This window comes from Dreissena polymorpha, chromosome 10, assembly GCF_020536995.1.
Source record: "Dreissena polymorpha isolate Duluth1 chromosome 10, UMN_Dpol_1.0, whole genome shotgun sequence".
NCBI lineage: Eukaryota > Metazoa > Mollusca > Bivalvia > Myida > Dreissenidae > Dreissena > Dreissena polymorpha.
The window spans coordinates 41,185,463-41,202,937 of NC_068364.1; the positions used below are offsets into that span (position 1 = coordinate 41,185,463).

The following is a 17,475-nucleotide window of genomic DNA, read 5'->3' on the forward strand; positions in this document are numbered from 1 at the left end:
GAAGGTTACATCTGAAGTGACATAGAAGTTATGAGCATTTTTTCGAAACCTAAACGCAAAGTGTGACGGAAAGACAGACGGACGGACGGTCCGATCAATATATGACCCCTTCGGAGGCATAAAAATGTGTTGTTGTCCAGATATATAAAATACACATGTACACAACAACTACTAATGTATGCAACAACTATCAAAATTCACATTACAGAAATGCTTATAACATTCTTACAGAAATGTTCACCAGTTATACTAAACACTAAATACTACAAATCAAATTAGTACATCTACAAAAAACAACATATAATACAATTTGTGGCGCAATAATGTTTCAACTGTTTAACCATCTGTGGTTTAATGCATTGCCAAAAATTTCTTACAACTTAGGTGAAACATGAGAAATACAACTGACATAAGAATCATAACTATGTTTGTCATTGAGAAGCAAAACAAATTATGTAACAGCTATTCGATTTCAGAGCTAAACTATGTACAAGATGAAAATTACAATTGGTTAGATATCCGGCAACAAATAACTCGCTATTGCACATATTATTTTCTCTGATTTTGTTACTCTTATTTGTCCGTTTGTAACCTCTGACAGGAGGCTCCTTAAACCACTCAGTCCGTTTCTTTTTGATACAGTTCTCAAATGTTTAAGTTGCAATCCACTTCCTGCAACTTTCCTTGCAACACCTTGACTCATAATTTTTTTATCAATCATTGTTTGCAAGGATTTGATGTTGGAAGCAACATTTAGTTAAACATTGTATGCTAATACTGCACGTTCATAGCTGAATGAATATTTGTTTACAATATTTTGGTCAAGAGGAACAGAGTTTACTAACTTTTGTAAAGCTAATACATCCTGTAGAGCGCCATGTGCCATGTATGATTCACCAATGACGTCTTTAACTAAATTTTACTGATTATATGATTTCATATTTGGTAATATTCCCTTTAACAATTTATAAGTATATAAAAAGCCAGAAATATTTTGCTGAAACTCAAACATTTTTCCACAAGAATGGATAGCATGGAGCAACACTTTACAATCAAAAGACTCTATATAATGCCCAACTAAAATAACTGGTGAACATTTCTGTAAGAATGTTATAAAACTTGTCAATGCAGATTTGATTGGGACAGCTGTAAATGTTTGTCCCGTGACAAGCAAAGACTCGCCAACAACAGTCACTCCAGTTATTTCTGATGCTTTCAATGACATCTTCTTCTCTGGCATCACATATGTTGAAAACTGACCAGTTGTATGCACTGCAGCTATCTGAATAATGCGAGAAGTACGCTCTGAAAAAAAAGTTTACATAGAAATTGCACAAAATCCATTTTTAGCTCTGTTAATCACAGAACTCTGGTTCGCTCACCCAAGTACAATGCAAACTTCTTTTGCAGTGTTTACTATAAACATATAAGGGAAAAACATGTCCCCCCCCCCAGGACAGGACTTATTTTGAAGCTTAATTTGAACAATCGTACAAGAGGTTCTTTCACATCCATTCTCAATGCATTGTGGTTTCAGAGAATTGTTTCAGTTGAAGGGTTATTGATCGGAAACAATTTTCACACTTAGTGTGACCTTGATCTAGTGTCCTAGTGTCCATAATTTCAATAGGGGTTATATATTGTCTAATGCCTATGCACATGGAAAGTAAAAAGCCAATCTGTGAATAAGTTGACGAATTATTGATCGGAAACTGAATGATCTACCTACAGACTAACATCCAGAAAAACAATAGTACCCCTCTTCTTCCAAGGGGGGGCATAATAACTGTTATTATGAAAATTGAAACGTTCTTTTCTTCACTTAATGGATATATGAAAGTAAGTTTTTGGCATCTAATTTATTCATAAAGCTGAAGAAGCGAAGAGAAGAGTGTTTCAATTCTTAAATGATGCACGCCAATATACTATAACCAGTTGCGGGTAATGCAACATTGCATCATCACAGTGGTATTTACTATCATTTTATCAATAAAGATTAAGAATGATTTATTATATGAAAGCAAAATGAGAAACTAGTCTGAACATAACTCTTGTTGCAATTCAGTATGCTAGGTTGACCAACAATTCACATGGTATCTCACATTGAGTTACTCAGCAGTAGCAGGTTGAATTATGTTATAGGTAAATATGTATATTTTTTAATACAGGAGATTTAGAATACCTAAATACCTGAATTGGACCAATATAAACTTCTGTATGTGCAACACTGTAAATAAGGAATATGTTAAAAATAAACTTTACCTAACCCTGTTGTTTCCAAATCAAAGAAAACAAATTCCTTCCCAGTAGTGTCTAGTCCTGCTGGACCAGGCTTGGGTACAGGTGGGGGTATAGTTGTAACTTCAGCATCTTGGTCCTCTATGTTTGAACTGTACGTTGGTCCCTCTCGTACTTGTTGCACTATGTCCTTTGAATGCATAAACAGGAAAAACATAATTCCCATTGGAAAATGTGCTTGCACCTTCATGGGTTATCTCTGATTTTTATTTAAAGAAATAATTACACAGCATATTAATGCTTTTACAATAATCAATTTACAAACATTAGCATATGCTTTTATATGTTACTACTGTTACTACTACTTTGCATATAATTGATGGATCTATTGAAACAATGTAAAACAAGAAATGTGTCCACATGACATGGATGCCCCAAACTCCAACTTTGTCACTATATAAAAGCACAATCGTGTAAAAAATCCTTACAATTGTAAGAAACCCAGGATCCCGCATGGCCCATGTTCAAACTTCTGACCAATTTTGGTTAAGATTAGATAAAAACTACTTGAATTAGAGAGCGGACACAAAAAGTGTGACAGAGTGACCGACCGACCCACGGACAGTGCGAAAACTATATGTCGCCCTTTTGGGGCATAAAAATGAAGAATACTGTGTTTTAAAAATAAAATTCCCATAATTAAAAATACCGTTCCAGTTTGAATCTTATGCGTCGCTGTTTTGCTGCACCAGTAACAGCAATAGCCTTTCTTTTTTGTGCTGAATGTCACGGAGAAGAGCCAGTTTTGATGTGAAAGTTTTATATGTGATTAATTGACTACATGATGTGCAAGCTCACGATAAAATCGTTCCTCCTTGACGACCGGTTGCTTAAAGGGACCGTCCAACAGATAAAGCGACGCAAAACGATATTTTGGGAAACTACGAGGATTACTTATATAGCTAAACAAGAGGGCCTGAAAGGCCCAAAGTCGCTCTACTGAGATAACAAGATATTATTGGGACAAATCTTATGACCAAGTTTCACGAAGATCGGAAAATAAATGTGGCCTCTAGAGTGTTAACAAGATTTTACTATGCCATATAATGAAAAATGCCCAGCCCCCTGGCAGCCATGTTTTTCAACCAACCGGTATCATTTTTGAACTCATTCAAGATATTATCGGGATGTATCTTCTGACTAAGTTTCATGAAGATCGGACAGTAAATGTGGCCTCCAGAATGTTAACAAGATTTTACTATAGCCATATATAAAAAAATGCCCCGCCCCTTGGAAGCCATTTTTTTCAAGCGAACTCATCCAAGATATCATTGAGATAAATCTTCTGACCAAATTTCATGAAAATTGGACAATAAATATTGCCTCTAGAGTGTTAACAAGGCTTTACTATAGCCATATATAGCCATATAAGGAAAAATGCCCCGTCCCTGCGCCCCTGGTGGCCATGGTTTTAAAGTAACCAAAACCATTTTCGAACTCATCCAAGATATCATTGGGACAAATCTTCTGACCAATTTTCATGATGATCGGAAAATAAATGTGACCTCTAGAGTGTTAACAAGGTTTTACTATAGCCATATAAGACAAATAGCCCCGCCCCTGTGATGGCCATGTTTTTCAACCAACCGGCATTATTTTGCACTCGTCCAAGATATTAATGGGATGAATCTTCTGACCGAGTTTCATGAAGATTGGACTATAAATGTGGCCTCTAGAGTGTTATCAAGATTTTACTATAGCCTTATATAGCCATATAAGGAAAAATGCCCCGGCCCTTGGCGGCCATGTTATTCAAGGAAACGTAAACATTTTCGAACTCATCCAAGATATCATTAAGACAAATCTTCTGACCATATTTCATCAAGATTGGACAATAAATGAGGCCTCTAGAGTGTTAACAAGGTTTTACTATAGCCATATAAGGAAAAAAGCCCCGCCCCTTGGCGGCCATGTTTTTAAACCAACCGGCATCATTTTCGAACTCGTCCAAGATATTATTAGGATGAATCTTCTGTTCAAGTTTCATGAAGATCAGACAATACATGTGGCCTCTAGAGTGTTAACAAGATTTTACAATAGCCATATATAGCCATATAAGGAAAAATGCCCCTCCCCTTGGCAGCCATGTTTTTCAAGCAAACGTAACCATTTTCGAACTCATCCAAGATATCATAATTTCATGAAGATTGAACAATAAATGTGGCCTCTAGAGAGTGAACAAGGCAAATGTTGACGTCGCACAACGGACAACGGACAACGCACGACGGACGAAAGGCGATCACAAAAGCTCACCATGAGCACGTTGTGCTCGGACGAGCTAAAAATACATCGCCTGTAAGTCTGAGCGTGGATGGTCGAGTGGTCTGGGCGGGAGACTTTTTAATCCTAAACACCATGGCTACAGGGGTCAGTGGTTCGAGCCCTGTTGAAGGTTACTTTTTTCCTTTTTTAAATTGTATTTTTGTTTTTGTAATGCATTTAAAGCATTTAATGACAAGCTTCAATACATGCCAAAATCTGTTGGACGGCCCCTTTAAGCACGTGTGTTAGGTAGCCTGCAAAATGCCGATTTCGCGGTTGCGTTCCTAAATATTCATTCGAGCCATAATGTGTATGAATTAATTTTTTATTTTCCTGGTGTTATAGCCCACCTAAAATGATGAACTTCAAATAAATTAGCTATATATCGCGTTTCACAATTTCCACCAAAAGATTAAACCATACCTAACCTACGTACTAAAGCGTCCGATCATCAGGGATGAATTATTATATCGTGAGCGTCCACAGCATGGTGTAAATGATAGCATGTGCACTTTTAAATATAAATCATTACTCACAATTGAGACATTCGTGTTAGAAAAATACTTGTTTGAATATTATTGCGTTAAAAAAGTCTTCAATTGAAGATGCAGCACACCAAATTTACATGATACTTGAATTTCACTTGAAATACAAATGTATAGCACTATTTATACGCGCAAGGGTTTTAAACAGGTGACACCTCAGTACATCAAAAACTCAAAACAGTCGATACAATACGAATGGCAATCACTTTCTTTGCTCCAATGGAAATACTTAATCAAGTCATACCTACGTCTAACAGTGCATTCTTAGCGCATGCTAATTTGCACAAATTTTAAATATGCGGTGCCCCCAGTGATCTTGTACCAGCGAATTCCTTCCCTTCAAGGCACGGAATCTTTTTCCTTGAAGTATTTACCTTTAGATGTGCGCTGTAACAGCTATCAAACCACCAACCTCCCCTAAGGTCACATGCACAACAACCACCCCATAGGTCATTATCTCTATCGAAAGTTAAAAACGACCGACCGTTGTGAACTAGACTACCATAACAAGCCTTTAATAAACAGTCTTCTGTGTCCCTAGTGTATCCAGACTGATGGAGCTTTTACTTCTCAGACTCTGGTACTATTTTGAACTCAGAATACAGCGCATATCGCTTCGTTCCATTGAACATCTCCATATCAATCCTCAGCTGTCTCGGTTTGTCCTTAGTCAGCTGGTAGGTATGGTCATTGCCGAGCCAGAATTCACGTTACCGAAGTCAGATTTGTAATCTGCCCAAGTGCGATTGAAATCTACTGAACCGTCTTGTCTCCTCTGTACAACTATCCATCTTTGTTCGTGTAGTCCAAATAACAATAAACTTTCACGCCCTGTGGAAACGCATCGGGATATATTGTATATTCACCACTCTTAAGTACGCTGTCACAGAATTGATCAATTTGAGGGAAAAGATGACGTAAACGCCGAATTAACGTATCAGTTTTGCTCTTCAAGACTTCATTCAATACGATGGCGACAAGTAGCAGTAGAAGAAGTAGTAGTAGTAGAAGGAGTAGTAGTAGTAGCAGAAGTAGTAGTAGTAGTAGTAGTAGTAGTAGTAGTAGTAGTAGTAGTAGTAGTAGTAGTAGTAGTAGTAGTAGTAGTAGTAGTAGTAGTAGTAGTAGTAGTAGTAGTAGTAGTAGCAGTAGTAGTAGTAGTAGTAGTAGTAGTAGTAGTAGTAGTAGTAGTAGAAGAAGTAGTAGTAGTAGTAGTAGTAGTAGTAGTAGAAGTTAGTAGTAGTAGTAGTAGTAGTAGTAGTAGTAGTAGTAGTAGTAGTAGTAGTAGTAGTAGTAGTAGTAGTAGTAGTAGTAGTAGTAGTAGTAGTAGTAGTAGTAGTAATAGTAATAGTAGTAGTACTAGTAGTAGTAGTAGTAGTAGTAGTAGTAGTAGTAGTAGTAGTAGTAGTAGTAGTAGTAGTAGTAGTAGTAGTAGTAGTAGTAGTAGTAGTAGTAGTAGTAGTAGTAGTAGTAGTAGTAGTAGTAGTAGTAGTAGTAGTAGTCGTAGTAGTAATAGTTGTAGTAGTAGTAGTAGTAGTAGAAATAGTAGTAGTAGTAATAGTAGAAGTAGTAGTAGTAGTAGTATGATTTATTGTCTGCCCTCTACTTCTATAATTCTACGTAATAATTAATGACAAAAGTTTGACTTGTCCCAAATGTTCTTGAAAATATCTGTGAAATATACACTGTACATTGTCTGAAAAACGCATTAACTTTTTTTATGTACGTACGACAGGTTGTTCGTTACTTAGAACAATCTGTCTCCTGGGGCTGACACAATTTGTTGTGGTGTTATATATTGTACAAATCGATAACTATAATTAATACGACCGACTTTATGTGACATTATATCACACAGATAGTCCTAGCCCATAGTTTAAACCATTACTTCCCTTTTAGTTTAGTTTAAACCTATTTATTTTAGCTCGATTGCATCGAAAGCCTATGGCTCATATAAACGCTCTCGAGTCCGTTTCCTGGGCCTAGAACCAGTACTTGGTGTCTTTGGGGGAGATTAAAGAACGCTCTCATGTTGGGGATCGAACCCGTGACCTCCCGGTCGCGAGGCGGACACCATATCCATTACACCACGGCGACCTTTTTGATTTCCCTTTTAATGCTATAATTAAAAAATAATATAATTTAAATATGGTGTATATTGAAATATTATTTTTGCAGTTTTTTAGCATTATTATTTTTTATAGTATGGTTAAAAAAATAATAATATTAGCGAACGCTTTAAATGAGCGTTGATATAAGCATTACGTATTGTTTGTTGCATGTTATATTACCTCATGAGCTGCGCCGTGCAAAAATGGGTCTTATGCGGCTATGGAAACTAAAGACAAGCCTGTGCTATCCCACAGTCGGGCCAGAAGCTAACATGCGCGCCAAAATAACATGAAACGGTCTCATTAGCAGAAGGGTAGCTCCTGACTAGACTAATGATTTCAATTGTTTTAATCATAATGTCATAGACAGCATGTTGACATAAATTGTGAGATCATTTTCTTGGTTTCATAATATTTTGTTTATTTTTTGTATTCCATTATTTGTTATCCATCACATTTTTGTTCTTCTATCCCATAAAAAACAAAGGGTAAATCGCCATTGAGTCGGATTCGCCCTTGAGTCGGACAATTTCCATTTTGTTTTTCTAAAAGATTTGGTGTTATTTCACCTTTGTCTTCATATGTAAACACAATCTCTTGCACGACGGTTACATTACATTCACCTCTGTGTTGGACTTAGAACGGACTATTGTTATGAAAGCGTCTCATTCATGTCATGATCATACCAAAAGTTCATCATTGAGGTTACAGTATACTAAACAATCTCTTGCACGACGGTTACATTGCATTCACTGCATTAAAGAAAACCATCTCATACCATGATATCTTATATCAGTCTTAATTCATTATTATAAAATTGATATGGTTTTTTGTTGTTAAGAAACCAACATACATACACACGTCGAATAAGTCCTAACGTCACTCAATAAACATTATGTTCAATTATTTACATATGTAAAGTGTGTGGAATGATTCCATCTGCGTAAATGGGCAATAAAATAGTTCCAAAGAGTTGCATTAAAACTCGCAAGTATTTGCACGGTTTATCGTACATATAAAAGTCATATTTTTTAATTTAATTCATGCGATCTTAAATATCCAATCAAATATACATTGAATGCGTTTGTTCGGTTTTAGCTATTTTATAGACAAAATGGCGTGCTGAGCCTTTCGCAGAGTTGTATGTGAGAGCAAGGAACGACAACTCTGCGTGGAGATTGATGTAAACAAACGCGCAACTTTTGTACTACAGGATAAAAACCAGTCTACAGTATGACGTCATTATCGATCTTTCTCACAAGAACGCTCTTCGGGTAAAGGTATGTTGACTGTCCTCAGGCGGGAATTTCAAATACTTTATTTACAAATACTTTTGCTATCGTCGGCATTTAGGTCGAATGTATATTACAGTGTCCGTTTAGTGTTGAATATTGAAAACAAACATATTTTTTGTACTTTTTGTTTATGTTTTTATTGTAAAATGTAAATATCATAGTTTTAAGAATAACTCTGTATAACTAGGCGATTGACCCTTGAGTCGAACACGATTCGCCCTTGAGTCGGACGGGTGTCCGACTTAAGGGCGAATTAAATAGATACATTTTTTTAGCTTTCCTTACACTATTGCTACTGCTGATACTGCTGCTGCGTAAGTTCTACCAACCCCACTATAACTATTAATAAGACTTCATATAATTATATTTTCATACTCACAGCAGTTAATCTGGAAATGAACCATATGACATCTGCTGTGCCTTCCAAGTCGGCGAATAGAGAGGTTGGCGTTATAGACACCTCACTAACACTTACTATGGCATTAAAACTGATGCTTGATTTATATTTACACGAAACATTATTTGATCATCTGTATGTTTTCCGTCTGTACCAAATGAATGTGTCATACACAAAGGCTTGTCCGGTTGCACGGAAAAAAAGTAATTGAAATAATTTTAGAGTGGATGTCAGCGGCTGAAAAAAACGACACTGATTTTGTTTCGGTAAAATCGAAAGTCTTCTTGACAATTCACATCATGGAACATTTCAGTGTGAATGATTGAGAGGCCGCCTTGAGTATGATTGATGACATGAGGATGGACTCATTATAATTGTAATATGTTGTATCGTTGTGGTGTAATAAAAAGGGTTTATTATTACAACGAAAGTCTTCGTGTTCGTCATTTACATTTACAGTCAAGGTCATACTCTTTGGAGGCCCTCGAGTGTGCTGTGGCCGATGTTGCTTCTGGGGCACTCAGTTTAAGGAAAGCGGCGAAAACTTACGGAGTACCAACATCAACTCTGCATGACAGAAAGACAGGCAAAGTTTCCCGTGGGTCGCAATGGGGAAAAGGAACCCTCTTATCTGCATCGCAAGAATTATAAATGGTGCAATTTGCATTCAAACGAGCAGAGATGGGCTTAGGTTTCTCTAAACAGAACTTTTTGCGGTATATACATGCACATCTGTCATATTACATTTTGAGTTTAGTTTTAACCTTTTGATTTTTGCTACATTTGATTGAAAGCCTAAGGCTTATTGGAGCGCTCTTGAGACCGTTTCCTTAGTGGAACCAATACTTGGTGTCATTAGACCTTAAGAACGCGCCCAGAGAAGGGATCGATCCCCTGACCCCCCACTCGCTGGGCGGACACCATATATACTAAGCCAAAGCGACTTTTTTAATGTGTCGTTACATGTAGTCTAATTGCATGCGTAATAATTTTTATACATGCGATTATAAATTAAAAGTGACTTATGAAATGGGCTTACTGTTTATGTGTTAAGCTTCGTCACTTGTTAGACTCTTCATTCCTTACTGTTTAGCAGCAGGCACTAAGCCCAGAACGCGGCTCATTTAATTATACATACAATCTTCAAGAAAACAACTAAATATATGAGGTAATCAATATATTATGTGTATGTTATGCATTTTATAGTTTAAACATATTATGTATACAAGGAAAAAACACTTTAAAAGAAACTACCGTGTAAAAGTGTTGTCACTCTGTTTGTTTCCATTTATGTTTGTACAGTTCGTTCCCAGATAATTGTTCGTGTTTTCGTGATGATGATATGGTCGAAATACCCGAGAAACACAAAAGAAATCCGGTTTTTTTTCAGTATTTGCTAAAAATAATACTGATTATCCTATTGATATTTATTAATTATTGATTCTATTAGGGGTATAATGTTGTTTTCTTTTCAAACTTAATTTACATGGGTAGGCCAACGGAAAAACGTGTTTGTCTCAAGGGCGAATGTGTCCGACTTAAGGGCTAAATTGGTAGTATCGTTAAATTACACGACATTTAACGCAAATACGCCGGACACCGAGTAATTTATATATAAACCGGATCCTAAAGTAACTGTGTATAAAGTGTAAAAAGCCGGGTCCCGGCTTCTGACACAGTGGAAAGGAGCAACCCCAAAAAACTATTAACCCTTTCGACTCAAGGGCGAGTAATATGAAAAGTCTAGTGCGCGACTTGTGTTACATTGAAAACGAATTTGCTTGGAACTTAACTGCCGCTTACATTCTTATCTTTACTTAAGATTGAACTAAGATTTTTTCACAGCAGAGCTTAACATTCGGAGAGTTCATGAAATGTAGACATTGATCGTAGATCTAGGCCTTATCTAAAGCTAAACTATAACTGTTGGCGACACTGTTTATACAAAACGAATTTTCCCGATAAAATATATTTTAAGATTTACTCTTCCCGACATATAGCGTTATGAACACGTGTAATGTGATATATTATTTGAAGCTCTTCAATACTGCTTAGTTATGTTCTATAAAATAAAAATAAACAAAAAAACAAAAATAACTATATATATTATCTTTTTTACCTTGAATATGAATGCTTTAAGTAATCACGGAATTATGTTCGCACACATAAAGATTACTTAGGACACTTGATCTAAAAATATTGAAGATAAAGCTACAATGTACTTTGAAGTATGCACTATCTTTGATTGCCCTCTATGAGTTGTACATGAGTTGTTATGTTATAATGTTATGTTTCAAACAATATGGCGTCATGTTCTGTCCACGTAATGGAACACATTGATCAAACAGTATTAAGTCTCTAACTAAAAAAGAAAGATTGTTCAAAATTGCGCTTTGCACATAGTTTCCGTTTTATGTCGTTGCAAAAACAAATGCGAACCCCGTTTTATGTCGTTGCAAAAACAAATGCGGATGTAATGTCTTAAATACTTCACTTGGCATTAACGATTTAACAAAATGAGGAAAACTAAACTATTTAATATTAACACTTAATACTAAATTAAGTTATGGCCCTTGGGCTACGCGCTTTGTTGTGTCCTCATAGAAACAACATTATTTGTCTGAAGTGTATTTCTGTTACAAATGTTCGATAATCATTACGATTTTTTAATACTTCGAGGAACCATAATATGGCCGAGCTACGCCCTTTGCATTATTGTATTGCACATGTTGTAGTCGACTTACTGCCGTAACGCTACTTTCACATTTACCTATAAGCCATCAGCGAATAAACTTGTAATTCAAACACTTAGTCGTTCATATCAAATTACCTGAACGTTGTATCATGTATTTAATGTTGCTAAGCAACATATTGCATAATACAAAGATAAAGGTAAACGTATAGGCTCAACAGGATGTGTTTGGCTTACAGCAAAGAATCTGTTTTATATGAGTCGCGTTCTGAGAAAGCTGGGCATAGTGCGTAAAGTGTCGTCCCAGATTACCCTGTGCAGTCCGCATAGGCTAATCTGGGACGACACTTTCCGTCTAAATTGGATATTTGCTAAGAAGAGACTGCATTTGAATGAAAAATGTCATAAAAGCGGAGAGTGTCGTCCCTGATTAGCCTGTGCGGACTGCACAGGCTAATCAGGGACGACACTTTACGCACATGAATTATGCCCAGTTTTCTTAGAACGCGACTCACATATGAGCCTAGCGTTTCTTATGTTACGTCGTTGTCAGTTCCAAGTCACGACTGCAGCTAACGCGTCTGATATACACACAAACAGGTTTGAATTTTAAAAACCAAATATTATTCCACATAATATATTAAGTTTTTCTGTAAAACATTTTGTATCCAAATACTGAACAATCAACGTAAAGTAAACGTTCGTTATATTGGTAAGCGTGATTTTCATGAAACATCTAATACTGATGCGGACTTGTAAATGTTTCAATCTAAATTATTGAAAATGAAAAGAATATCTCAGAAAACCGGGTATTCCATTACTAAAACAGGAGATGAAATTTGTCCTCCCCACACTAAATAATCTATTTGTTTCAGTCAATCGTGCTTACCCCGGTACTTCTTTTGGTATGTGTTTACACCTTGCCTATGTTATTATTCAAAAGAAAAGATATACGTTGTCCGATACGTTTGTCTGCACGGTATGATCCTCACTAGAAATAATTTTAAAGATCGAGGGCCTGTATCTGGAAGCTACCATAAGGTCATTGTGTTCTCGTAACAGTCTCTTAACCCTTTGAGCGCTGGAACCGGATTTTGAAGGCCTTTGCAAACAGTTTGGATCCAGATGAGACGCCACAGAACGTGGCGTCTCATCAGGATCCAAACTGTTTGCTATTCTGATAGTATTCTTTGAAAAAAAGTAAAGAAAATGCAAATTTGAGAAATTCAGCAGACGACATTTTAGCAGATGACAAATTTCCCAGCATGCAAAGGGTTAATGTCACATTTTGATAACATCAAAACGCGCGAGTCTTCAGAGACCTCGTAAATTAATTTCATGAAATCGACCTCAAAGCGACATCGTCAACTGTTTTAAAGCAGATCGGATGCACATAAATGTGTATTAAAGTTACGTTTAGGCGATGATTACATCATTTATAAAATGACAATCTGTATTTTTTGTCATCAGCTATTATTACATGTATATTTAAATAGGTTGGTATTAATTTGAACCATTCTTTGTGTCTGAAACAATTCTCTGAATTTGTAACAAATTTCTCAATTCATGTAACTTTACATGAATTGCAGCTTGATTCAATATAGCGTAAACTTTGCGTTAATGTGAAAGGCAATTTATCTTTTTTACTGGCATGACCGAAATTGACTGCAGTCCATACTCATATCATGTATGTATGTAAGTGTTTTACAGAGGCGTTTCATCTTAAGAAGCTTGCTATTTTATAATCAGATCTTACGGTTTAAACGGGTACATAAGACTCTGAAAGTTTGTTATTTATATTTATAACATCGTTAGCCAGTAGGCGGTAAACATAGTACTTGTAGTACCGAACGTTGTCTGCTCGCGTATCATATGAATATAGTGTGATAACCTTGCGGAAAATGTATCCACACTGAAGCAAGTCGGCCTAAACAATGCTCCGCACGGACAATCAGAATACGGTTCGACGTTTTCTAATAACCATGAAGCACCTGAAGTCTCCGTACGAATGTGCATTCACCTGCCAACATAATTCATCAACATCAATAAAGGCATCACGCAAAAATCGTAACAGCTTATAAAGGCACAAAAAGCATGTCAATACCCGTCAAATAAAAACTGGTCATAAATTATGGATAGGAACACATTTTTGTCCGCTAAATCCGCGAACAAACGATCATTCTACGTTAAAGTTACACGTGTACACGAAACAGTCATACACTCTTTTTAGATGGCGTATTTGCATTAAGAACACGTTACGCAATAAAGAAAAATGCATATCCTAAACCTTTTCGTCGCGTGACTTTGTTGCATAAATATATCAGGACTTCAAGCAAAATTAAATTGCTCAATAGAAAATTACTATTAAAATGGAATTTCATACACCAATAATTATCGGTTTAGTTAATGCAATTGTTTTTGCTAAGTTTCATAGTTTAATAAAATGTTCGCACCTTTTTAATGAAACGAGTCTTTGAAACACTCGTTTCCAACAACCAATTTTATATGAATGGTTGAATGAAATCACACTTTGATAGGCATACACCTAAAAACAGCCTGACTGTTACAAAGTCCATAACAACGACGACAATTCACAAAGGTTGTTCACTATTGGATTACAGCAAGACAATTCATTCTTATAAACAAATGCTAATGACAATGCAAGCTTAAATCAATCCTTTAAATGACAAGACAAACATGTTCTGTTCAATCATATCTCACAAAAACAGAGTTTAATATAAAACACATTACAAAGTAACCAAACACGTTATCACATACATTTTATCAAATATGATAATAATAATTAAAATACACGAAATATTCTTATAACATCATGTGTTTTATTATTTCTTAGAAAAGATATGAAAAAGAAGTTGAGCTAATGTGAAAACAACACTGTATGGATATTGATGTTTATTCTGTCACATGCCTTTAAATCAGCCCGATAACCAGGTAACCTAATATCCCAAAAGATATTAGGCTAGATGACCACGTGACCTCGAATATCCGTCAGTTGCTGTCCGCGCATGCGCACGCCTGTACTATTTTCATTTTATAAAATATACTTGTTTACAATTAAACAAATTACAACATTCGTGTAAAGTACTGTTTGTTTAAAAATTATAATTTTAACAGCATAATTTCGTCTTTGTGTATTGAATTAATATAGATTGACTCGATTTCTGTGTTGTTTAACAAGACGGAAGCTAGCCTAAGCGTTTTGCATGACGTGACGTCACAATGTTTTTGCAGCGGCGTGTTTTTCCTATATTAAATATTTAAACACAAAATACTGGAAAACTATATATTTTAGAAACATTTCAACGAATGTTGTAAATGTGACAGGATAAATAGAATAATAGGTTGGTGACGTGGATGGAGAATGGTTATCTGGCTCGTCGGAGGATGTTATCGGGTGAGCCGATAACTTCCTCCGACTTGCCTGATAACCATTCTACATCCACGTGACCAACCTATTATTCTCTATAAAATGAATGGCATGGTTGTTTATATAAAATTGGCATAATATTGACACTACAGTTGGACTCATTACTTAGTTGTATGTGCACGTATATCATTAAAACTGTGTTTGTGTTCAAATTATCATATTTCCCTCAATGTTACTCAATTAGATGTCGACTTTAAGCTATCGTCATTGGGTTGCAAGTAGAGTAAGAACGGAGTAATGAGAAACAAACATGTGTTTTATATCAATATGCATGTTGGTATTCTAAACAGACTCATTGAATCGCCAACAATGCGAACGAAACGAAAGACGACGTTGTCTCTATGAAACACACCCTCACAATCAGATTATCAGACATGCAGCAATGTTTGTCTACATTCTTCACCATATAAATGTTACTGTACTTGGCCAGGTCCCAACCTTCCTGGAAATCTGCTCATTTTACAAGAAAACAAACACTCAAATAGTTGGCCCAGCCTCAACCTTTCATGAAATTCCCTCAATGTTTCTGAGAAAACAGGCAAACAAACAAGCAATGGTTATAAAAGAATAGTCTCATTGGCGGATATTTTTACACTCTTGTATTTACGAAGAGAAATTGTTAGACACATACCAGAACAATGTGCGTAGTATTAGATGCGGATTTATTCTGACGGAATCATCAGCTGCTGCCTGCTTAATAAATGATTATTACCAATTCCCAAAATGTTACTGCATTACTGTTTGATCGATATATATGATTCATTTAATAAATGGACCGACACTTTAGAGGTGACTTGTGGATTGATTGGATGTGCAGCGATGATACGGTATGATATGTTTTAAAGATTGCAATACTTATATTATTTTTATTTCATCAGCAAGGATCAACATACCATTTAGCAAGGACATATGCCACCCTTCTAATTAACCACCCCTGGCACTGGCCCTCCAAAAGTCCCATCAATTATGGAACATAGTTAAGGTACATTATCATTTTAAAAAAATGATAATAAAAAGAAAGCGGTATAAAAACGTCAAAAGATGTTACCTCAAATGAAAGTGTTGTTTAATACCTTTATAATTCAATAACTATTGGTGGATTCAGTAGGCCAGAAAAATTGGTGGATTCAGTAGGCCTGGTAAATGGCCACGTTAATTGCTTAATTAGCAGTGATTAATTAACTGAATTATTTAAAACATAATTCGATTAATGGCTAAGAATATAAACCTACACATTTTTATCAATTTCCAAATGTTTTAAAATGCATATAAATTATCCCAATTTTTCCGAAATGTATTATTAAATTTCCAAATCGTGTTGATTTTAAAGGGATCTTTTCACGCTTTGGTAAATTGACAAAATTGAAAAAAGTTGTTTCAGATTCGCAAATTTTCGTTTTAGTTATTATATTTGTGAGGAAACAGTAATACTGAACAATTACCATGCTCTAATATAGCCATTATATGCATCTTTTGACGATTTTAAAACCTAAAAATTATAAAGCGTTGCAACGCGTAACGATTGAATAATTTGGAGAGTTCTGTTTTTGTCTTTAAATTTTGTGCAACTACGAAGATTGCTTATATAATGTATAAAATACGTGAATGTGTACTCGGCGGAATAGCTCAGTAGGCTAAAGCGTTTTTACTTCAGGACTCTGGCAGGACTCCAGGGGTCACTGGTTCGAAACCTGCTCCGGGCAATGTTCTTTTTCTTTTTTTAATTTTATTCTTGATTTTTTACTGGAGCTTTTACGATCCAATGTTTACATTTATCAATATAAAGCATTTAATGAATAAGTTTAAAAAAATGCCAAAATCTGTGAAAAGGCCCCTTTAAGCACGTGTGTTAGGTATTCTGCAAAATGCCGATTTCGCGGTTGCGTTCCTAAATATTCATTCGAGCCATATTGTTTATGAATTAATTTTTTATTTTCCTGGTGTTATAACCCACCTAAAATGATGAACTTCAAATAAATTAGCAATAAATCGCGTTTCACAATTTCAACCAAAAGATTAAACCATACCTAACCTACGTACTAAAGCGTCCGATCATCGGGGATGAATTATTATATCGTGAGCGTCCACTGCATGGTGTAAAAGATAGCATGTGCACTTTTAAATATAAATCATTACTCACACTTGAGACATTCGTGTTAGAAAAATACTTGTTTGAACATTATTGCGTTAAAAAAGTCTTCAATTGAAGATGAAGCACACCAAATTAACCCGATACTTAAATTTCACATGAAATACAAATGTGTAGCACTATATATACGCGCCAGGGTTTTAAACAGGTGACTCCAAAGTCAATATAAGTACAATGTACATCAAAAAATCAAAACAGTCGATACAATACGAATGACAATCATTTTCTTTGCTCCAGCGGAAATACTTTATCAAGTCATATCTACGTCTAACTGTGCATTC

The 17,475-nt window shown here is 35.6% G+C and overlaps 1 protein-coding gene across 1 annotated transcript; it reads right to left on the reverse strand.

Annotated features, from left to right (window-relative positions):
* Positions 1 to 320: 320 nt before the first annotated feature.
* Positions 321 to 2,284, reverse strand: LOC127849068 (uncharacterized; the record flags this gene model as incomplete). The annotated part of the gene is made up of 3 exons (XM_052381791.1): positions 321 to 752; positions 1,011 to 1,305; positions 2,263 to 2,284. Coding segments are annotated over 3 exons (558 nt in total), but the record flags the coding sequence as incomplete, so codon positions are not given.
* Between the last annotated feature and the right edge of the window lie 15,191 nt (positions 2,285 to 17,475).